The sequence below is a fragment of the Caloenas nicobarica genome, chromosome 11 (genome assembly GCF_036013445.1).
Source record: "Caloenas nicobarica isolate bCalNic1 chromosome 11, bCalNic1.hap1, whole genome shotgun sequence".
In the NCBI taxonomy this organism is placed as follows: domain Eukaryota; kingdom Metazoa; phylum Chordata; class Aves; order Columbiformes; family Columbidae; genus Caloenas; species Caloenas nicobarica.
Genome location: NC_088255.1, coordinates 7534542 through 7559508, shown reverse-complemented (window position 1 = coordinate 7559508; position 24967 = coordinate 7534542). Strand labels below are relative to the sequence as shown.

Below are 24967 nucleotides of genomic sequence, written 5' to 3'. Positions count from 1 at the left end.
TCTGATTCCACTGTTGTGAGTTTTTGATCAACCTTCCTTGTAGAACACTGTAATGTAAAATTCGGGGTCTAACAGAACAGTCGAATGGTGGTGGGTGCATATACATGCATTATTTTGCTTGAGGGAATGGGCCGGACCTCAGCTTCTTACCTTCCCAACTGCTACAGCTTATTCATACCAATTTTTCCAAAGGAATGAATCTGATGTTGGAGTATAACATCGATAGAGTCAAAAACTTCCACCAGGATTTCAAACAGACTCCACATGATGTGTTACTAACCTGTGTAGTTCTCAGCCTGTAGGTGCATGTCACACAGCTTGTGGATATAGCGGATGTACATCTCTTCCTTGTTGATTTCGGATTTATAGAAATTCTGTGAAATTAAAAAGCAAGTTGTTATTGACTCTTCCATCACTGAAGACAATCAGCAGCATCTCTGTATGTATAAAGGTATTGAAAAGAGAATACATTATTAGTGTAAAAGAAAATGAATAATTCTTGTCACATTCACGCAACCCACTCATTTTGTCGCGTCATGAATTTTTTTCAAAACGAAGGTAGTCAAAGGCTGAACGACAAGGCGAGAGAGGTTAGGGAACCTCTGTCACAGGGATACTCGGCACTCAGCTGGACAAGGCCCCAGGGACCTGACCTGTCTGGCCCTGCTTTAAGCAGAGAGTTGGACCAGAGACCTCCAGGGGATCCTCACAGCCCCTGTCATTCTGTTCTGTCATCCCAGTGCTTGCATTCTGAAGCTACACTTCCCTGACACAGATTCCTACCCCAGCTTTTCCCACACCAGTTTCAACAACATTGCGCAGGATCACAAAGAAATAAAGGAAACATCTTTACCATAAGGTTAACAGTGCAGCCGATTTTCTTGTTTTCTGTTTCATCTCCTTTCATACAGTCCCTAAGAAAGCAGAGCAATGTTGAAACATACATCTGCAAAATAAGTTCTTTTAGAATAAATTTGAAGTTATCTTATCCTCCAGAGTTTCCTTGGATCACAAACAACAGTTAATCATAGACTTCATTTTACAAAGTTCCTCTAAGAAAAAATTCCATATTATGGCTTAAATGGTACGAGAACTGAGTGTCCTCTTACATCTCTGCATCAAGATCAAGCACCTGAAACTACCGCTACTTCATTTCTTACAAGAATCTGAAAAAAATCAGATAATAGTGGCCAAAAATAATCTGAATGAAAGATCAACTATAAAAATGAAAAACTATTATTTATCCAGATGTAAACGTCTAGTGGTTTCCTATTCAGAGGATTAGCTTTCATCAATTCAGTGTAGTGTTGGCTTGCTGAAAGGCACAACCCAAGTCATTTAGACCTGATTACCACCTCCTTCATAGAAAAGTTAAATCACAAAATCTTTAGCTTCTGGAATATTTTAGAAATGTTTTTTTATTCAAGCAGTACAAAAAGTTGAAGGCTTCAGAATTTACTAATCTTGACTTGAGAAAGTCACATTCATTTGTGAAAAAGAGACAAAATTTTTAAAGCAGTGACACAGCAAAGAGCCTTGAGAACTACTGTGTCAGCTAACCGGCAGCTGGACTGCAAGAGATGCCTTTGTATTTCCAAATTCCAATGCAGTTCATCTGCTGTGTATTAAAAATCAATTAAAAACTGGTATCTGTTCCTCAATTAAGCATGAAAATGTATATCTGTGTATCAAAGTTGCATTGACAGCAATTTAAATGTGTCTCAGATATCCGGTCTTGCATAGTAGTTATACAGCAGCTGTTGTCAGGAAACAAACAGGAGATTGGATCAAGCTGGTAAGGATCGTAAAACGAGCAAACTAAAAAGCACAGAAAATGATTTGGGACTGCAGAACAGCCAGCCTAGTCACAGGTTTTCACCTATAATGAGCAGCAGCAGAAGAAAAAAAATATTGGAACTCTTGTCAGTAAGCTAAAGATAGAAATATCTGGGGCAGTTCTAGATAGTTTCAAATTGTTCATCATTCCATAAAAACAACTCAGAGAGTGTGTGTGTATATATATATATGTGTATATATATATCAGAAAATATTTTTTTTGTAACTGAATCAAAGCTCAGCTGTATTGACACAATAGTCCTGCAAACTTCAGTCTAAAACTAAACAAAGGATGCCAAATTTGTAGAGGAGTTTTGCACACATGAGTCACCAGCTGACATGTCAGACTTTGCTCAGATGAAGTTTTCCAACCCTGCATGTCTGGATGAGGCATTCAGCACATCTTGGTTCAGCCAGGCACTTGAGATCATTCTTGCATTTAGCATCTATTTTGCTGATTTAGCTGAGATCCTTTCAATGATATAAGGAATTATACATTTAGCAACTTGAATAAACCGTAGTACAAAACTGCAAATTAAAATATGTCTTTATCTTTGCTATTATCAGGAACAAGCATACAAGAGTGTCTATTAGGGCTCTAGAGATGAGAACTTCAGATTTTTGCTCAGAACGCAGCAGCAATGAGTTAGGTTTGCTGGATAAACAATAAAATATTCCCTGTAGAAATTTGGTACTACTTCTTTCCAAGCTTCTTATACTTGGAACGTATTACCATTGTTGCCAGATACCTGTAGTCAAGCAGACGCTCCATGAGACGAGTAACTGATGTAACAAAAGAGATTCCAGTCTCCCGCCATGTTTCCTGCTCAATCTTCTCCAGCAAACTGTTTGGAGATGAAAAGACAGCGGATGAGGCTTCCAGGGAAATGGTGAGTGCATGCAGACAGCTGCGGACAACTTGGTTTCTCCCTCATAAAACAAATTCATAGAATTACTCTCTTACCTGGGATAAGGCCCAAAGAGCTGGGTTCTACTCCAGGCAGCATTAAGCAAAGACAAGGAAATTACAGAATTGACAGGAGAAGGAAAAATAGCTTCACATTGCCATTTAAAATATATGAAAAAGAGCAATGCTCATGGCAACAGTTGATTCCCACATTATTACCTGTAGCTTAAATACTGCTAACAGCAGTCAGAAGTTGGGAGTCTAAACCTAAATACAAATACTTATGTAAGTTTTCATCTCTAATCAGCAACCAACCAGCCTTGATTCCCACTTTATTTAAGCTGTAAATAAATAAATAAAGGTAATTTTTTCCGGCTCAGCAAACTAGACGACACAGGGAGCATCTCACTGCAACAATTGCGTAGAATAAGAGAAGGCTAGAGTGAGAACACTGAAAAGCACATTTAAAAAGTGGAAAAAAGAAAGCAAATTTAGACAGTAGTTGCCTAGAACTGGATCTCTGGTCAAAGAACTTGCCACTTCTAAACTGGCAAGAGGAAAGAAAATCTGTTGGGTGTCATACGTGTCCTCACAAGAGGCAGACTTCTCTACTGGAATGATTTCCAGCTGAGGGAGCCAATTCACATTTCAGCAGTATGGTTTTGACAGTAGAATTCAGGGTCAGTTGTTTATTTCACATAGCATTTATTAACTTTGTGGAATTGTTTCCTCAAAGTTCACATTGTTCTCATAAAAGTCAGTAGCAAATATAAACTAAAAGGTTGCTGGACTTCGAGACTGTGTTTCTTGGTAACACATGCAGTCAGAATCATTTAAAAATCAGTAACAAGTTACAGCCCCAAATTCTTAACTTTTCAGGTAACAAATGTCTTCAACTGGAGCAAAGGAAATGCGCAACATTCCTCTTGTCAGGTGAATTAAAAAAACCCCAAAACATATTGTCTATATTGTCTTTCCTTTATTCCTGAAATAAACTTATGTTATCTGTACACATAGAATGCCAGACTTCCCAAGGCTGAATGTGCACAAATCAAAACTGAATACATTTACATACTTCCTAAGGATAAGCACACAGGATGGACTGGCTTATCTCTCTAGAAAATGAATGAATATGAAATTGTAAATTCAGAAGTACAAGTATTGGTTCTAGTGAAACAGAAGTTTATGCCATAAATTGCCAGCATGCTTTTGAGGGCCACATAAAATTGTCTGGAATATACAGCTAAAATTCTGCTAATGATCTCTGTGGCTCCCTGGAATATTAAAAGAATTAGGGTTAACTGCTCTGGACTCTCAGAGTTCAAAATAAGTCCTTTTGAAAGAAACTAGGATCACTGGAAATGAAATTTGGAGACAGATCAGTAATCAAAGATAACTAAGTGGTAAATCTTCAAGTTTCTTCTCATGAGTATGCCAGATTTGTGGTGTGAAAGGGATTGGAAATGCAGCATCATGATGGACTTTGGAGGAAGCAACTTGCAACTGTTCCGCCAACTAAAACATGACCATCAAAACTTGGAAAAAGCAAAGGACAATGCTGAGGAAAATCTCTTCTGCTCTAACAAGGCCTGACTTGCTAGACAGTACACTGTTTCTCTGAGCAATCCCAAGGCCACGATTTCACTTACTCCTATATAAAAAGAAAGGCACTGGCTCCTCTAGCAAATAAATTTTTGATAGCAGGATGAAAACTACTTACCTGTGCAGCCTTATATTAGATTTCACAGAAAGAAGACAAAGAAGAATTTAGGGTTTTGTACTTTCAGAATTAGAGCAACGTATTTCTGTGTCACTGAGCCGTGTCATGAAAACCTGCCAGAAAGCCCTTTACTGCTTTCCGTGGAGATGAGCGCTGGAGCCGAGCTGCACAGCTCCCTGCCCGGCCTTCTTGCTACAGCCCCATGCAACCCGGCGTGAGCAGAAACTGCAGAGCTTACAGCAGGCTGAAGAGCTCCCTGTAGTTCTCATCACCTTTTCCTTCGGATACCAGGCTGTCCAGCTTATCGATCAGCTCAGCTTCCACCTGGATGAAGAAGCGATTGGTTACAAATTAGCTGTTCATGTAGAAGACAAGAGCTCTGAACACTAGGAGGAATGGAAGGGTATTTTATTTCTCATGCCCTGGGGCTGCCCACTTCTATGTGCAAGTGATTGATTTCTCTGTGCCTCAGTTAAACTGACACAGTTTTCTCATTTTTCAGTGAAACAGGAGCACTACAAATAGATTATCCTTTTGCTTATCAGGGTCTAAATGAACATCCCAGGGGAGGTAACGCTGCTTCTTTTTCACAGGAATTTCTGAAGTTTATTCTCTTATCAAATAAATCACTCAGACACACTTTCTGTGAACCAGTGTATCAGACAGACTATGTCCTGTACCATAACAGAATATCTATGCAGAGAAACTAATTCCTGGTGTGATCACCACTGGTCTGCTGTGATGGTTCTCCTGGTAGGTAATTGATTTCCAGTCATCATTACATTAGAAGATTATTTGTTCATTAAACCCAGTTTTATCAAGCCTCTCTAGGATTATATGATGCATTCATTCTCTTTTCACACTTACATTAAGGGCCCTGACATTATGCCTCTCTTCCCTTACAAAGGTTTTGAATATGCCTCCATTTCTCCCTTAGTCTAATATGTCCTATTATCAAGTTTGATATAAGATATTCCCATAAAATTGATTCAAGTGCAGAAATCAATGTATTTAACATTAAACAAAAAGTTCGTGTAGTCTTAGAAATCTTGTAGAAAACATACTTTCAGACTAATTAAGACAGAGGTTCCTAAAGGCTGAAACTGTAGAAATATGGCTTGTTTTTATGTAAAGACAAGCACAGTTTGAATTTCTTTGTGTTCTTCAGCTGGCAAATTACAAAGGAAGTAAAGATGAGAAGGAAAAGCAAATCACCCAGTGGCACACAAATAGCATTAGTGATCTTATTTCTGAAATCATTAAAGGGAGACCTGATTTAGTTAATGAATCAGACTGCATTGTTAACCTGCACTGCTGAAAAAATAACCTTGTTAAAAGAAGAGCTACTGAACAAAATAAAAAAAGGGCGTGAAAATGAATTTCCAGGATCATGTTTTCCGGCAACCCATTTAGTATTCAAAAAGTAAAGCGATTTTCAAAATTTAAAAAAACCCACCACCACAACAAAAAACAACAACAAAAACACCACCTCCCCCAAACAAAACCAAAACGAACCCACAAAAACCCCCCCAAACCAACAAAACTACTTTCTCTTTGCTTGCGATCTACAATGACTTAACAGAAATCAGTAATGCGTCTGTCCAGCTGTCTTGCATTATACTGGACAACAAATAACTTCCTCATTCCAGCAGCTAATTTTAATATGGTTGAACACATCTTGTGCTATTTAACATTATTTTATTCTCACTAATACAGATGATTATTCTGTCTTTAATCTTGGGAAGTTACAACATATGCTTCATGAAACAGTGTGGAAGTTTGCTCCACAGGTAATTTAAGAAATATTTTTGCAGCTCCAGTTTAGAATACGTCAGTGAGTATAAAAATTAAATTAAGATTATGAAGAGTCCATCTTGATACAGAAATTATAAACTGATCCAGAAACTTGAAGATGACTGTAGGTACTTATAACTGTAAATGCCAGAGCAGGGATTGTTCTATTGTTATGCTAAAACAGCAAAAAGAGGGCCATGATAAATGCTACTGTAACGATAATAATAGTAATAACAGTAGGGATAATAATCAAGGGAGTTGAAGAGGAAGAAAAACATAAGCTCCTGGTGGTACTTTTCCATGCAGCCTTTAATAAGTCAGGTCATGGAAGAGGTCTGTTATTCTCCTGGAATGACAGATTAGATCTGGTATTTTAATGACTTTGTGGCTGATAAATCATTACATGAATTATGATAATTTAAATAAAAGGTTTTACTAATTCAGAGCACTTACTTGCAGATGCCCCAATATTGCCCCAAACACAATGACAATGAAGCACTGTCATCTGGGGATCCAGTCCAAACCAATCCTTCCTTCATTAATACTTTGTACTTCAGAGGTCTGTTTTGCAGTGGAAAATTTAAGCAATTCTCTGACCATGACTGGGCAACAAAATCATGAAGACTCCTCTAACTGTTCTGCAGTCAGAGCTCACAGCAGGTGGAAACTACAGAACTGTTGTTGGGCATCACCATTCCAGGACAGCTGCTACGATTTCTTTAAAAATATACAGTCACAAAGTCTGTTTCAAAGCATGGTATAATTATTTAATCATACAATATGACTATCTAGCTGGAAACTGAAGACAGAAAAGCAAAGACCACTGTTTTCACAGATAGTGGCTAAATCTTTACATCTCCATTTTTGGTTCTCAATCTGACCCATTTAATGGTTGACTAATAATCTAAGTGAAGCCAGCGGGAGCAGTGAGAGCCCAGCACGTACAAAATTATTTTCTCTTCCTCATCTCCGATGTGATAAGCACATTGCTCCTCTTCCCTATGTTAATGGGAAATGTAGCTTGTTATAAGGTGCACCGTTTAAATAATCTCGGGACTCTTGTAATAGTTTTGTGAATTATGCTTTAAATTTCCTATTTTTATATATTTGCGTGATATCATCTTCTTCACAATCAGAAATGGATCAACAGATACAAACTCCTTGCTCCCAGGTGAGTGTTGCAGACAGACGGAACAAGAAAAAGATTATTGCAAATGCCTGGGAAGCGACTTCACCTGTTTGAAGTTGCCGTTCTTTCTCTGCTCCCAGTCCATCATGTCATGGAAGATTGGGATCATGATATTCCGGACTTCTGGTTGTGGAACAAGTGTTACACCAAGAAAGGGGCCAATCATTCCCGGAATAAAGTGAATCTTATGCTCACCTGTACAACACAAAGCAATTGTAATTAAATAAAAGCCTTCATTATCTGTCACTGAGAAAATGGGCAACCCCTGCAATAATGACGTATACAAAGTAGCAGGCACAAGCATTAGAAAAGCAAACACAATAATTTCCTGAAAGGACTGGAAAACCAGTATTTGCTTTACATCATTCCTTGCCAAGTCTCTAGAAGCATTTTTAATTTCACTGTGAAAGCCTTCAGCAAAAATTGTCAGTGCATTTTACTTGCAAAAGAATTCAAACTGTCAAAAATAACCAAACTAAAACATATTAACTAGAGGGAAAAGAGTCCAAAGATACTTCTAATTTAGGAAGAAAAACATTTTGAAAGGGCTGGTGAGAACAGTGGTATTTAATATAACATATTTAGATTTCAAAGAACTACAGAGGTCTTCATCCCCCGTGCTCTGAAACTCACAATTTTGTAACTGACCTTGACTTAGGACCACATCGCGTCACTTCTCAGCAACAGAGACCCAAGGCGTTTTGCTAACAACCCCTTCTGTGCCGTGCTCACTGTGCAGTTGCAGAGAATAAATCAAAGTAGCCATATTTGGAACAACACTCAGTGATAAATATCTGTGTCTACATATCTAAAATGGGCTTCTTGCTTCTTATTTGGATTTGTCTAGCATCATTTTCTGGTTATTTGATCTCTGTTCTATTGGAGAGCCTCCTATTCTCCACACAGATGCTTAGAAACTGTGATCAAGTCTGGCTGTATCATCTTAGTTGTGCAAGACAGGTCAGGCTTATCCAGTATTTTATGAAAAGGCAAACTATTCTAGAATCAAGTGCGCTTATGAAAAAACTGTAACGCTAATATCATCCTTCTTTTCTTACTCAAGATTCTTGCATATTTTCTCAAAGATTATGGTATCCTTTTTACTCATGGCATTTTACAGGTAGCTCCCATCCAGCTGATTATCAGCAAGATATGTTTGTAGTCTTTGTTTTCTTGAATAGCGCTCCTACACATATCCCTACATATAAAATGTTCATATTTGGCTTTTTTAATATATTGCTTGCAGCCACATGTCAAGTTATCCAATTTGATTTGTATCATTCCTTTGCCCTCTTAATAATTTAGCTGTTCTCAGAACCTTGTATCATTTGTGATCTCTATCAGCAAACACATTTTATTTTCCTCTAGAATAGTACATTCTTCCTTTGTCCCCAAACATGTCCATACTGATGGAGACAGTATCCTGGCCTAGCTGGACTTGCTCTGATACAGTACAGATGTTATTTGGCTCTCTTATTAATAAAATCCTGCACTACCTAACCCGAAGACTGCTGCGGCACACTTCTATAAAAGCACAAGTCCTAGATGAAAATTCTCTATTTACCTTTTGAGACCTGTGGCGAGATATACTTTTCTGCATCTTATAACATGCTTAATTTCTTAATCACAACATAAAGGAAAAGGTCAAATGAATTACAGAAGTTGAAATTTTATCACAATCATTGCATTATTGTGGACAGGGCTTTTGTGCGTTTTGGTTTGGTTTATCTGTTGTTTTGTTTTGCCTTTTTTTCTTTTTCTTTTTAAAGTAGTGCTGTAGAATTTTTTATGTGTACTACATACCTGAAGAAGACGGCAAAAAAGCTGCTTTGCTATTTGCCACTTCTGGACTTTATTATCAAACACACGTAGTTATAACTTTGAATCATGACAGCTTTGGCTTTTCAATCATCTATAAATCAATGAAGTTGATTATAACTGTGAAAATTTAAATTTCTACTTTACAGCCATGGATCAGATAAAAGTCAGAGTAACAGTGTATCTCCATATGAACTGACTTCCGCACAGCTGAAGGGATTAGAAAAAGCTGATTTTATATTTGCAAATACATAAAAACTGTCACTGATGTGTCAAAACAACCCAAACCTGCCACTGTCACATTTGAGAAGAAAGTGTTCAAATTCATAGGAATGTATTATTTCAAATACAAAAGTATGCTGAGAGTGCAGAAAAGGGTTTTCAGTGGGAGAAAAGAAGTGCCTCCTGGCTTTACAACTCTTAATGGAAAAGAAATATTCCATGATGATACAAAAAGTAACAACAACAACAACAACAAAAACCCAACAGAACTCCAGGGTTAACTTTGGTTTTGGTTGTTAGGACAGAGAAGGAAGAGACATACCCAGGTTCTGCCACATGCTGAAGAGCTCATACGCCATCATCACTCTCATATCGCCGTATCTGAAAGAGAGGAGAGAGACAACTGCGTAATGGAACAAAAACAGGCAAGGGGGTGATGTTAAAAAAAATAAATAATCAAAATCACATTTAAGTCAACATAAGAATATAAAAAAACTTGACTAATCACTGATCACTGTATCAGGAGATCCACTTATTTCCCAAGCATTTTCAACATCACAAGTTCCATAATAAATCACAGGGACTTGTGGTAGAAAAGGAATTCTCATCTTTGAGGTGGCAGAAAAAGCTGGGAACCCAACAAAACATGTTCTTACTTATCTAGAATCTTCTTCCTCTTAGCTGGTGTGGCATTTTCTAGTTGGAGACTTGGTTGGTTTATAAACAAAACTGCCAGGCTGAAGTAAGAGTTCCACACCTGTGACACAGGAAGCAAGTTTTATATCATTCTACTCCAAGGAGTAAGTTTTAAACAAGTGTAGGAAGATATATGTTCCTTTATACGTAGAATCAGACTATTCCTTTTTGTAATCAAGGTTTAACTTCATCAATATGTATCTTAACTATTGAGATTCCAAACTGTTACAGGTACCAATGGATTATTTAAAAGGTGGTAGGAACTAAAATTAAACACCTCAAGAGGGTAATGCCATTAGGTTTTCCTCTTAGCACCAGAGTTCAAAAACGAATAAAGCTTGGTGAGTCCAGCAAATTTTTAAGTGTTCTTTTTCTCTAGGTTAAGCAGATTTTATCCCTCAAAAAAACCCAGAGCTTACATTATATCACAAATAACAGCCCTGTAATTCAGTGTGTTTTCCCAAAGAAGTGAGGCATTTGCCATCATGCTGTGTGTACATTTCTGGCAGCTTTTTCTTAGTAACACTGAACCTGTTGCTCATTTTCAACTACATCAGACAAAGGGAAAACACTCTCTAACATACTGCGTTCCACTGTATGTGAGTCAGTAGCCAGAAAAAGAGCCTCTGGGAGAGGAAGATTAGGAGTGCCCCAACTTCATGAGAAGCATTGCTCGAATTTATCTTTTATTAGGTGTGAATCTGTCAGACAGCAGCTTCAAAAGGAAGGTACTTGTTTCCTTTATGAGGGGCTTAATTTTCTTGATTTGATCTCACTGTGTCTCTGTTCTACTTCCCCTCAACTCCATAGCAGATTCGAATTCCTGTCTTTTATGAGTTAGATTATCTAGAGCTTTACAGCCTCTAGATGGAGGCAGGGAGGACACATCTCCGAGTCACCATCCCTGGAGGGGTTTAAAAGAGACGCAGATGAGTTTCTTAGGGACATGGTTCAGTGCCAGGGTTGGGTTAACGGTTGGACTCTATGATCAGGAGGGTCTCTTCCAACCAAAATGTTTCTATGATTCTGTGATTCTATCTTCCTCATATAGATACTCAAACAAATGCTGCAAATATAATCAGCTTCTGTGGAGAACAGCTCTTGTTCCTTTGTTACTGCTAGTTTAAAAAGATGTCATAACATTTTCTCAGTATCAATTCTTACTTTAAAATCAAAGTCCGTTTCCGTGAAATTCTTATGCAGTGCAGAAGACAGGTACTGAACTGTTGTAACTATGATACTGCAGTCAAAAACAAAACAAAAAGAAAAAAGAAGAAAAAAAGAACATTTGAATCTGGAATATAACATTACAGTGGTTTGTGGTGCTGATGTTACTATAGGTACAGAGACAGGCATTCTTCCTGTAGTCACTACTGGATTTGCACAGAAGTCTTTCTATGTTTTAATAAACGTTTGTGCTAAGTTATACAAGATTAAGAATTTTCATCATTATTGTAAATTTTGGAATTTACACAGGAGCATTTAAAATCCTGTCTATTTTGCTTGGCTGGACCATATTATCTCCAGTGAAATGCAGAACACACCCATATTTCTCCTATTTAAAGCAGAAAGATTGTTTTTTCCAGAGAAGAGCAACTCAAAACCTTTGAGCTCTTTTCAGTCTTGGCTATGCAATGGTCCTTTATCTGGCTCACACTTCAACTCAAAATATTTGTATTTTGCCAGTTCTGGATTCCCTGCAATTTTTTTGGTAGATGGCTAAGTACACCTTAGTGAAAAGGCAATCAAAGCCTGTGATAAATTCAGGAATTAATAAACAGCACGTAGATAGTATCAAAAGAAACAGCACATCTCAGCTTCACATGAAAGCAACACTTGCAGTAACACTGCTAAACATACCTATCAGTCTAAAGGTTTATGGCAAAATTGTGCCAAAGGGAACTAGGTAACCTACAACATCTGAGGTAGCTACTCTTTCCATGTGGATTTTTGTTGTCTTACAGATTTTCATTTAATCTTTGTGCTTGAAATACTGAAATCTACTTCTTTCACTTGTCATGAGCACGCTGAACTCGCAGAGCAGACAGCTCGGCTGAGCAGTCAGCCCTTAGGAAAACTTCCACGGTGTCTTCTTGTAATGGGAACCCCTCCACTTGTCAGTAGCATTAATAATTCTATAGCTAGTTTGTCTAAAGGAACAAGACACCAGTAAATAATTCCAGCCACCTTGCGTTCATCACACTGCTGCCATTCCAAACAGTATCATACTTTATCCATCAGAAGCAAGGAAATTAGATAAGCATTAAAATGGTAGGTGACAATTTAACTGAGAAAAAACTCTGTATGTAATGCACTTGGTGTTATTGCTAGGGTCTGCTCCTTCTTTTCTAAAATAACTGAGTCCTTCTAGGTAGGTTAAAGAGTGAATGTCAGACATTTACTGTAGTAACTTACTGAGAAAGGGGGTAAGAGGCCTGCCTATTACTAGCACTTGGTGTGATGGCTGTTCCTTGCCATGTGTTATCTCAGCTGCTGTAACACTCTTATCCTCTGCGCAGCTTCTTCAGCTTTGGGGTTTAACTTCTAACTCTTTGACACCTGTGCAGACTGCTATAGTTTAAGAAACAGAACAAATACAGAAGTCCCAGTTTGGTCCAGAGTGTTAAAATAACTGCAGAATGAGGATGAGCACTGCAGAATTCCTGTTGATCACCACATCTCAATCTGCCGAAACACACTGCATCACAGGCTTTAACTGCCCAGCTGAGGAGAAAAGAATTCTGATACAGAATGTCAGCAGTTAATACCTGCTGCTCTACTTACTTGCTGGTGAGCAACCTCATCACCATCCAGTCTCGAGGAAAGACACCCATTTTCATCAGGTTCCGAAATACACAGAAAATCTTGAGGAGAAACTCCTGACACAGAGGGGAAAAAAATTTAGTATCATGAGCAGCTGCAGTTTAATCTGTTTTCTTGAGTATAAGACAGATAAGCCAAGTGTGCTCCAGTTGAGCCTTGTGTCATTAGGCCATTCCCCTGAAAACATGGAAACGACATGTATTGGGATATGGCGCTATTAATTTTTCATGCATCTAATATGTACTAAACAAGTTGCAGCTGTCTTTTAAATCTTAACTTCTACAGTGAGATAAAAACTTCCTTATGTGTGTAATCGTATATGACTTCTCATATTATAATCTAGAGTTCCGGTGTCAATTTGTAGCTATTTTCAAATATACTGGAATCATAATAATTTATTTATGCATTCAATTAATTAATGTATCTGTCCAAATTCCTTTGCACTTAGGTCACAAAATTCGTCAACCCCCCCAATAGTCAAACCCCATAAATCTCCTACATACACTTTTAAAAATAGTAACAGAGAACCACATTCCAGGCAATATGCAGCAGAACAGATCTCTTAAAGAGAATCAGCTCAATATTTGCTTTCAAAAATTTCCCCAAACTTGAAGGCATTTGTTTTTAGTCTACCTGCACCTCTACATCTGTAAAGAACAACAGTGAGGATAACACATGCCAAGCTGTTGGCCTTGCAAACTATCATTTTATTGTTTTGTTTTTCTTCGACACAAAATGAAGAGAGCACAGAAAGTGGCTGTGCAAGGTTTCTTCAAAACTGTCCTACCATTGTGCATTTATTTTTTGGGGGGATGGGGAAATATTAATATCTTGGTGTAACTGAGCTAAGAGTAAAGCATCAGAAGCTCCTGGACCTTTGGTCTCATTTTTGCCTAGATGTAACAGTAGTAAGTAAACATAATGCCTTTCCATCCAAGAAGTAGTATTGGAAATATTACTACAGCAAAATTTGGAAGTAAAAAAAAGTAATATATTTTAGTAGGACAAGTGATAGTCAGAAAAAATTTGGTATAAAAATCTTCAGCCTCTGTGATACTCCTGAACATACCCTTAGATTGTCAGAGATCCAAGAGTGTTCTCATGGGTATAAAGACAAATTTCCATTCAATGACAAACCTTTTCACTGGTCTGACATAAGAACTATAGTTTAGGTAGCTTTTAAAAATATACGTTAAAAATTAATATGGATTAATTTACCAAATAATTTTCCCACGAGCAATTCAAGTTACGTGAAAGGTAGTAATCTCAGATAACTATTAATGCGAGATGCACTGAACCCTGCAACCTCGACGTAAGAATTCTATCATCCTGAATTTATCTCCTTGATTTATTCAACCTCTCTGTATCTGTATGCACATGAAATATTTAGAAGCTGAAAGCCTCTTCAGAGAGGATTTCTCACTGTTTCTCCACCTCATTTGTTAAGGCAACATAAGTTCCTGCCACATTACATTCTCCTTATTGTTCATGGTTTATTGAGTGCCGTGCTAATCAAAAGCATTTAATATAAAATCTCATATTTATGAAATTATTCTGCCTTTTAAACAGACTGCTGTCAGAGATACTCCTCTTTCCTGTGGAAGTTGAGATAAAAAGTCAGTTTCTGCTATTTTCATATGTGCAATTTCAAGATGTCAGTGGCAAAAGAGCCACCAGAGAGGTCTGTACCCCTCCCCAACCCCTTCTGTTCATGAATAGCCATAATTTAAGTTCATGTTCACAAATTTGGGAAGCAGGCAGCAAGTGGAGTAGTAAGGTTTCTGCTTTCCCAAAAAAAAAAAAAAAAAAAAAAAAAAAAAAAAAAATTATCTGCTAGAGACATCTGTATCCCCAAAAAGGCTCGAAATTATCTTTTGGCATAAAATCAACACTCTTCATAAGTAAGCTCCAGTGCATATTGAACATCTAGTAAAATGCTATAGAACAACTGACTTTACATTCCTGGGAATCAAAAAACCTGTTCCTCTTTACTGTGTTCTGTGTGGTACAATAACGATACCATTTTCTGTCTAATAACATCTATCTTGGCACTTTATTTGCTGTTATGAAGATAATTCAGTGCCCTGTGGTCTTAAATGTTTTGTAACACGACACCTATTATTATAAAGGTGAAAGGAAGGTCCATGAATAGAGTGCGAGTGAATGAGAACGATTAGCAGAGCAAGTAATGCCAGAAAGATTCCCTTCTGCCCTCTCATTCTACAAACATGATGTTCTGTTGTACCTTGAGTTCATCCTTGCTTTGGAAGTTGTCCAGTAAGTGCTGGAAATGAGTGTCTGACATCTGCCGAAGCAAAGATAAAAGGCAGGAGACATATTCTCCCTGTTGACCAAATGAGAGATTATTTCACTCAGGCAATCTGAAATTTCATAAATATAAAACTCAACCTGGGGTAAGGTATAAAGGGAGGGGTCTGAAATGGCCCCAATGCCTATGAGAGGAAAGCTGACATGCACAGAGATTTAAAATACTGCATGTTAACCGTTCTTAAATTACTGTTAATACACAGGAATACACCTCTTGGAGGCTCTTCCACAGATGCAGTTTTAAAGGTCTTTTTACCAATGTTGTTGTCTAAACAAAAATAATTTAAATTAATACAGACATTAATGAATCTCCCTCCACGCATGCAGTTTTTGACAATCACCTCTTTCAGTTACTTAATATACTGTGTCTATCAAAGGTGTAACTGCAGCTCATGCAGACATACCAGGAATTATTTAAACTAATTGGCTCGGACACTCCAAACAGCAGAGTGATGACAGCATGGGATCAGTACGAGCCACCAAACGTTTCTGGAATCTTGTAAATATTTGGCTTATTAGTGTTCACCAAGTTAGGTTCTGTCGGAACTACAGTACTAACAGGATGCCAGTAAGATATTCTGAATGTAGTTTGGGTAAGTCCTACATGAGCTACAATTACGTTTCTGGCCTGCAAAGCAGATGCACTCTAACCAGTTACCACAGTATCCCAAAGTGTTTTCCAAAGTTGAGCTCCCCCATTTTACATATCTGAAAGCAAAGCACAGACAAGTTAAGCAATCTGTCCAAGATAACGAGTGAGGCAGTGCCAAGAATGTAGAGTATGTCTTCTGACTGCCAGTCCCTTGAGCAACACTATTTTATTCTGTGACAACACGCAATTAATTTGGAAAATATACAAGCTACTTTCTAAGTAGTTTCTAATAAGATTCCACATATCACTGTGCTATGAAATATAAATTCAGGAATAAACACAAGGGATTTTATGCTTGAGGCTGTCCATTACTTTTTTTTTTTTCCTAATTGGCTGAAGCATCTTGCCAGATGCTTTGACATAGGTTGTTCCAATAAACTTTACAGGGCTGAACTTCATTAGGAAAAAAGCTGTGCTCTTAGGTGTGAGGTGGCATGCGATAAATAACAGTAAGTCAAATGGTAGAAGTAAAAGGAAATCAAGATGCTACTGGACATTTGCAAGCTAGTGCCTTTCTTGTTTTGTGTCAAAGAACATGTCTGAAAACTACTACATGCCTTGTTCTTTATTAGGATTCCACCATTTGTCAGTTACTTTATCTGAGCTAACATGGAAAGGTCTGATCTTTCCTCTTGTGTGTACCTTAGTGTACATCTGCCCCCAACAGTATCTTGAAGTTTCAGCTATTTGATAAAAAGGCAAGTCTAAAAAAAGGGATATTCTGAACAACAGCTTAACATTGTCCATTGTGTAAAAGCAGCATCAGAGACTCTGACAAGCAAAAATAGACTAAAAATGGGCTAGAATAGAATAGGGCAACAAATCCAGAAAAGAAGAAAGCTAAGCAGCAAAATTCTATTATTTTTCTCCTCTTCCATTGCATGTCAAAGAAAAAATTTCTTCCCCTAGGCTTATGCTGGCAGTCTGGACAAAGTGGTGTCTTTTCCCTCTTCTCCCACCAAGCTCAACAGCTCACTTGACTTAGGATATGTTAATTTCTTTTTCAAAAGTATATTGTGTTTCATTTGCATGAAGTAATCAGTGGACCTGAGCAGAAGCTCTGCAGGATGTTAAGTAAAGGGACTCGTCTACTGAGTATTATGGTATTCTCAGTCTGTTCTCAGAGCTTGACACTCTTAGAGCCCTGGGTGATACCTATTTAGGGGTGAAGCCCTAGGCAACTACCCAACCAGCATGTGCCTCTAGTTCTAAACAATAACTCTCAATCACAACTGCAAAGACAAACAAGAAAATAACCTCGAAATCCACAAAAGCTTCCCGCAGACCTCTCTACTGCATGGAGGAAGGAATGGATTTGTGGCTTATTAAGGGAAAAAGACAAAGCCCTGGGTGTTCATGCAGCAGGGATGATAATGAGGTGCCATTGATGGTGAGGGACTGAACCAAAGGTTAAAGAAGCAGGAAATAGAAACTGATTGTTAGTTACTAACAGTGATTTCTGCTGTGCACTGCGGGCAACGCTGCCCTCTTACCGCCTCCTGAGACTGCGATTTACTCATGATTGTAAGCAGAGTTTGTAAAAGCACATCTAGGAGGCTCTCCACCATCATCTCAACCTCCTCCACGACATCTCCCTCCTACAGAGTGGTGAGCAAACAGACAGTTAGAAACCAGAGAGAACGGAATTGGCAGAGACAATTTTGCTAAGTCAGCCATGCCACAAATACTTGTTTCACTAGAGCACTCCAGAGTGGAGGTTCAGAGAGGTACAATCGAATTCATCGTTGGTACCAGATACTGTTGTGATGCCAGCATGTGTGTTACCTCCTCCACCTCTGATGGAAACATTCAGGGTCACAGCCATAAAGGTAAATCTATAATCAAAGGTCTGCATACACTCTAGAACACAACGGGATCAAATTATGTTCAGGAACCTTTATTCTATGGCAGCATTATTTTGGCTTATTACCATGATACCTTTCATCTCATTCCTTTTACACAAAACCATAACTTGTAACTGGAAATACTCATTGGTATGAATTATATTTAGCACCACAAGCTTCCTCCTTCAGAGTCAGGTAGGGAAACTTCACCATCCTCTGTGAGCATTATTTAAATGATGAAGTTACCATTTGAGATCAGAGTGTTATGATCGCCAAAGCTGGGTGTTTAAACTCAGCAGCAGTTTCCAGAAGTAAGTATGATTTCATTGATTGGATAATTTTAGAGTATTCTCTTAATATGAATCACAAGGTGCTAGTTACTGTCTCTTGCAGAAGTGCAAGTCCTAGAGCTGTGTAGAGCTTTTGAACTCTATTGACATCTAAGTTCTGGGCTTGAATGAAGAAAATTAAACAGTGTCAAACCTGGTAAATGCGTATGCTTTTTTCCCCTCCTAACAGCAAGAACAGTGTGTGATCAGAATGCTCTGAGTCACACACACAAAAGCAGACCCTCATTTCCGATGCTCTCCTGCTGACAGAAAGTTAGCAGAATTTCGTTTTTAAAAGGGTTTTCTAGACACCTGTATTAACCTATAACAAGTATTAACCTATAAAAATTCCTCAGTCTTCATTTTACTAAGTCAGTAGTTCAATTAAGAAAAAAAAATATCAATCAGCAGATTACCAAAGAGCTGGTCTTGATTATGGAGAAGATACTACTGAGGATCCCAGAGCAGATAAGTAGCTCCTTCTGCTGTCGTAGGTGAAGGTGAATGTGGTGAAGTACCACAGGTAGCAGGATGCGCCGGGACTCTGAAAGAAGGAAAATCAGATCACAGTTCTTCCAAAAGAGGCTTAGATTTGATTTGTTAATGTACATATTTTTATCAATGTTTAGTTAGTACAATTTATCCATGATGGATTTATAAACATTTTTTACCATAGGGAAACTTACAAAGTACCCGTGGTGAATATATGTAACAATGATGCCACCGAGATAAATAATTACCAAGATTACAATTCATTGCTGAATGCCAATAATGTACTGTGTTCCTACTCTTAGGCAGGGGCAAGATTTAACTTGAGATACCACTGTCTTACCAGAGAAGGAGAACAGGCGGCTGTCAACAGTGCGTGCAATAGACTGTAACTTGACGACATCCATCGATTGCCCGATGTGGACTGTGCTGGGCATGCTGCCCAGGGTGCCCCGCACAAACTCCGCGACTTCCTGCACAGTGAACATCTGCAGCAGCTCATCAAAGATTGCGGGGAAGGAGTTCAGCAAAGCAGCCTGAAAAATGGAAATGAAGAAAATTAAAATTTTGAAGTCTGTAGCTGCAGCTAAATGCAGCGAAATGGAAACAACACTAAAACTGAGATAAGGATATGCAAAACACTACTGAATAAGTGCACTGTGGCTGGTGCTAATGTTTTGCGATAACTAAAGGTCAGAGTGAACAAATCACATGTAGTATTATAAAAAAGGTGCTGTTGCAATACTAAGTCTTATTATAAGTTGAGCCCATAGACAGTGTAGAGCTCCAAAGGCTGTATTTTAGGATGCAGCTTATGAAAAAGAAAAAACCTTAAGGTATCAGAGAACAGAGAAGGGTCCATTTTTATTGATTTACTTTTTTCAATAAATATAAAACCTGCTTCTGATTAGAGAGTTCCATACCAATTTTTGGTACTGAGCAACTACATAAGACAGTTAAAACTCTTCATAAAATATTTCGAAGTAACAAACATGTTGAATGACCCTGAACATAGCAGCACTGCCATGTGATATTGCAGTATTTGGCAGCAGGGTGGGGTGTGACTTCATGTGAAGGAGGTATCACATCATGCAAGTAAATGTCCATGTGATTCTTGCAATAATGGATATTTCCAGCAAGCTGGAGTGATCCCTGAAGGTGTTTCTTACAGCGCAGGAACAACAACAGCACATCCATAACAAAACTCTTCATCTCTAATTTCACGCTTTTTCAATTAATTTCTTCACAACAGTAGAAAATTCCATGCATTGCTCTATCCTCAAGTTCCACAGACTTGGTGTCTAACAACTGCCGCACACCTCTAATGTTTTAGAATTCTTCTCTTTCTTCCTCTGCAACCTACCCACAGCCCACACCTATTCCATTCATTTCAACTATTTGAAATTCCCCGCTGGTTGCTTCCCTGAGCTGCTCTACAGTTTGGTTTGGGTCCAGCTGCTCCAGCTCCCACCCAGCCCAGCTCCCCCCACACCCACTCCCTTCCCACAGCCCTCCACACAAACCACGCTGCCTTCCTGCACAAGTTCACATTTACCAAACTTTGTTGCAGATCTCTGTTCAGCTTTGTCCTTCCAGAGCCTCATCATCCATATTTCTTCTATTCTGCAAGCTCTCTTTCCCCACAGATTTTTTACTTTCTCATTGCATAAACATTTTTGTACCTCTCCCGTGCTGGCTCTAACACCTGGCATGTGCCTCTCCTAATCCCACAGAATGTACAGCTTCCTTCTTTGCCAAGTCTTTCCTCGAAGTATTTTTTCCTTCAAACAACAGTGATATCTATTTAATAGTCCTTGAGCAAAGTCTAAATTATTTTTACAACTAACACTGTAGAGCTGATTAAATTATTCTGAATATAAATTTACCTCTTTCTTCTTCGTGCTTGTCACCTGTCTCAACATCTCGTCTTGTTACAATCAATTCAGATTACACAAAAACCCTCATAGCCTCCTGGGTGTTGTCACCTATTTGTTGCTACATACATACAATGTACTAACAAAATAAACAAATATGAATCATTTAAATAGCTCATGGTACTTTTGGAAGGCTATAACAGCCACAAATCCAGTCATCATCTTTATCTTTGGGATAATACAATATCAGCCCAACAATCCTTACAGGAGTTTTCCTAAACTTATTTCTAACGATTACTATAAAGTATAATGACTTCTATGGTGATTTAGGATTTCCAGCAGTAACCTAGGGATATGCATGGGATCTCTTCAGGAAGCTCTGGAGCTGTCTCAAGGAACAGCTACATCATCAGTTCCTTGAAGAGCCCTTTTTTTGTACAACACCCCAAAATATGCTGGAACATTACTCATGTCAAACTAATTGCCTGGAAGGAAGGAAGGACATAATCAGTTTTAATCTCATTGCTGGAAAGAACTATATTGAGATCTCTCTAATATCCTGGATAAGAGGACAAGCGTGAAGAAAATTATGTTTGCTAGGGCCTCAAGCACTTCTGTAGACATTTAACAGTTGTCCAGATTTCCAGAACTAGTACATAGTCTCCTTGGCTCTCCTGAACAATTTGATGTATGTAATCTTGTGTACGCCCTCAGTACTGTCTTTTCAGCATGTGGATGCTATAAGCTGTTCCACTAATTATGGAAATATTCCACATTTCCTAGTGTTAGAGTACCAGCCACTTAAACATTAAATTCCAGTTTATATGCAGGAAAAGAGGGTTTGGGGTAGGGAAAAGGAATTAATTGGGAACATCCATGATGAAATACTTCTGCAGTTCTGGGGATCATTACTTACAGAATTAAATGACGGCCTTGGAGTACCACCACATTTTTGTGGGGCACATGTCCCAGCTCCACTTGCCTGCCCTCCAGGCGGAGAGGCCTATGGGGCAATTGGGATCAAGGGGCAACATAGTGGCAAGGGGGAAACAAAAAGTAAACTTTTCAAAGATTAAACAAGGACAGGCTTTTCAAATTACAGAAGTCCAAAGTAAGAAATACCATAGTGAGAGAGAAGGCGGGGTGGGGGGGAAGAGAAAAAGGGAACATAACCCCATCTTCAAATCTAGTCTCCCTCTGTACATTTGATCAACACAACTGAAAAACAAAGCCCTCTAAACAGCCTGCATTCATAAGGTGCTGTTTCCACTCACTGTCACTTGCCTGCGAAATCTGTGCACTGATTTCTCATGTTCCTGGCTCATCTTATTAAGCCTACTAATGGGTGATTAAATAGAAGATTAGAGCAGCTGTTCTCAAAATCTTCCAGAGCAGCTTAAGAAAGAGATCACATTGCTGGCAGCTTCCCTCACCAGCGCAGCCACTCTGTTTTGCTGCAGCATTCACAGCAACTACTTCTTTGGCAAACTACAGTAGGTGTTCAAAACATCTGTAAATAGTAAATTAGTGATTACAAATCACCTTCATATTACCAGGAAGTTCTAGGTGGTCCATTTTGAGATTCTCTAAGGCACACAGAACACATTTGACATTATTATTTAAAACTTTTAAACACCAAAGTATATAATTAGCACAGTGGTCTTTAAAACATGAAACAAAACTTAGCCACCTCTTTACTCACTTTGACTAGTATCTTAAGCCCACATGAAGTCTTCATGAAGTCGTATGGGCCATGTTCAAAATAACATATTAAACATGAGTGCAGGTATCACAGTATGCTTGTGGTCAGGCTGCATATGATTCTGACCGTAACTTTAGAGTATTCTGGAATTAAGTTAAACTATGAGTACACCAGTTGAACTCATCTACTGTGATGTTGCTATGACATTAAGTATTGGCTTGAGATACCGCAATTAAGAATTTAAAATTTCTTTAGGCCAACCATAAGAGACATGAATGAGACACTTGAAAATGCACTTTACTTTTGTGGAGAGCAGAAATTATATTCTCATGTGACAAGTCACTTTCCTGTTGAGAGTCCACAGTTCAGCTCACCTGTATCTGTGAAGTGGTGCAAATCTACTGTTTAATAACATTAATTAGCTATGTCGTTTCCCAGTATCATCAGCTTGTTAGAGGGAGAAAATTCTACTAACCTGCATTTAATCATCATCTGCCCACATATACTACCTGTGCAGAAAATAGCTGCCTTTTGGTTTGCCAGTTAAAGAGCAGAAAATAGCAAACCTGTGTGAAGATGAGAGTCTCAGAGCTCCTGCTGTCCAAGCTGAGCACAAATCTGATGGACTGGAAAAGCTCCTGGATGCTGGAACGGAACTGTTCCTCCTCCATTCCACAAGTAGCTCTGGAGTAAAGGATCCGAGATTGGACAATGAACTTGAAAAGATATTCCAAGGCCTTAAGGAGCAGGAGAGGAAGGAGATTAAGACAGAGGAAAAGAAAGAGAGAAAAACAAAGGAGCTTTAAAGAGAACCAAGAAGGATTCTAGGTGCATAATAACTAAATTCTTCAGCTTTAGAGAGGAGAAAGAAAAACAGATTTCGTAAGTTATATAATTCAGTTAAGGAAGAGCTACTCATAAGCAAGCATCCTTTTTCAACCAATAATCTTTGTTACTAGTATGTCCCACTAACAAAAAAGTATGCATTTAAGTCAAATAGACGAATTTGAATTACATAATTTGAGGGAAATCTTAGTGAAGATAAGAGACTTCTAGTTTTCTCATGATGTTGCACAATGACTGTGTCTGCAGAAGCTGTTCTCCTGTTTTCATTCAAATTTTACCTTTAATTACTTGAGTAAACTAATTTGGATTAGGTAAGTGGACTTTCAGTGGAACAGAAGAAGGGTTACCTGGAAAAAGGAGAATCTGCTTTTCAATATGAACGCAACAGCAATGTTCACCTTTATTTCTGGCAGCTACATGTACAAACAGAAGTAAATGCAGATGTAGAAACAGAAGACAAGAGCAGCATGTGAATCCCTCTGGCAGCCCATAACAGTAGCAAGCAGCAGTACTGTCATGAGTATCTCTTAACTTCAAGCTGTGATAAATTAAAGTGTCTTTCTTTTATCGTCACATGTGAAACTCGGAGAGCACTCAGCAGTGGGAGAATAACCTGCACAGAAGACGGCATTTAACACCATTACACAATGTGTGATAGATGCTGCAGTCCCAAAGGACTGGCAAATTGGAACTTTTTGTAGTAGAATGATAATTTGCTCTATGACAAGTCTGAATTTGCAATCTAAACATCTTTAACTAAGAGTTTGTAAATGGCATTATTCAGAACTCCATTTGGCAGCAGTATCAATGAAGAAAAATGCATTGTTCCATGCAGCCTTTAACAAGCTTACCAATCAATCAAAGGTTCTCACCGACACTAATATAGCAAGGTAATATTCTGCACACAGCAACAAGGCCTGTTTGATCATTTAGGTGTACTCAACACTGAAATGTATTAAGTATCAGTGACATTTAGTACTTAACGCAATACACTGTTAAGGCAGGATTAAGGGAAGACATGATGATATCCTCAAAACTCAGCACAAGAAACAAACAGGCTGGAGCTCAAATCATCATAGTCTATACAGAAACATTAGTAATATTCCCTGTATTGGCTGGAGACTGCTTCACTGTTTGGAAGCTAAAATTTAATTCCAACACAAATGTTGCCTTCGTTACATGTTTTTGTATCCATAAGATGCCCCTCATTGAACCACCAGACTATATGCACTAATATGCAATGTTATGTTGTAAGTTTCAGAATGCTACAGCCTTAAGGCTAGAGAATGGAAATGTGAAATTCCTCATAAAGCCATCGGAGATTCCAAAGTGCCACTGATACAGCCATTTTTATGTCAGGAATGATGGTGACTTTGGTAATCTGCCAGTACATGATTTATACTTCTCTAGTAAAACATCTCCCAGTGAAGATTCCTCACACCAAATAACTTCATGAGGAAATAACACTTTATATTTCTGCATAGTTTTCAGACACAAGTCAATTGGTTCACAAGACTCAGCTCTTTATGGTTAACGTCTCTGCTGCTAACACCAAATACAGCAGGTCAGGTGCTCATACAGGCTGGTTTATAGGTTTGGTATACACAAGCATCATTCTAACCTGAAAGCTCATAACTTTAATGTGAAGATTATGTTTTGCAATGAATCAGAGGACTGATGTATGAAATTCTGTAATTCTCTGTTGCAAGTGAAATGGCAGGCTTGTCCTTAGCACAGACAACCTAAACTGTTGAACCCATAATTAACTGCAGAGTTCATTGTGTTTGCAGACACCTGGCTGAGATGGTAAAAACACAAAACAAACCTTGTTAGTACAAATCAGCACTTGGACTAACTTTGACTCTTACTACTTACAAAATCATAGATATGATGCATAT

At 38.3% G+C, this 24967-nt stretch overlaps 1 protein-coding gene across 5 annotated transcripts in view; it reads right to left on the bottom strand.

The window, feature by feature from the left end:
* Nucleotides 1-24967, bottom strand: part of DOCK3 (dedicator of cytokinesis 3) — a 211569-nt gene that overhangs the window by 35713 nt on the left and 150889 nt on the right. For 3 of the 5 annotated variants that reach the window (XM_065642384.1, XM_065642387.1, XM_065642385.1), the window contains 14 exons: nt 22790-22960; nt 18991-19183; nt 18575-18702; nt 17479-17583; nt 15251-15349; nt 12967-13061; nt 11347-11422; nt 10143-10243; nt 9809-9867; nt 7493-7641; nt 4702-4787; nt 2586-2681; nt 854-914; nt 281-374 (listed from right to left, as the gene is read on the bottom strand). In XM_065642384.1, the coding sequence (XP_065498456.1) occupies nt 281-374; nt 854-914; nt 2586-2681; nt 4702-4787; nt 7493-7641; nt 9809-9867; nt 10143-10243; nt 11347-11422; nt 12967-13061; nt 15251-15349; nt 17479-17583; nt 18575-18702; nt 18991-19183; nt 22790-22960 (1513 nt within the window). Of the gene's footprint in view, nt 1-280; nt 375-853; nt 915-2585; nt 2682-4701; nt 4788-7492; nt 7642-9808; nt 9868-10142; nt 10244-11346; nt 11423-12966; nt 13062-15250; nt 15350-17436; nt 17584-18574; nt 18703-18990; nt 19184-22789; nt 22961-24967 lie in introns of all 5 variants that reach the window. The other 2 variants (XM_065642386.1, XM_065642388.1) reach the window with 2 other exon arrangements.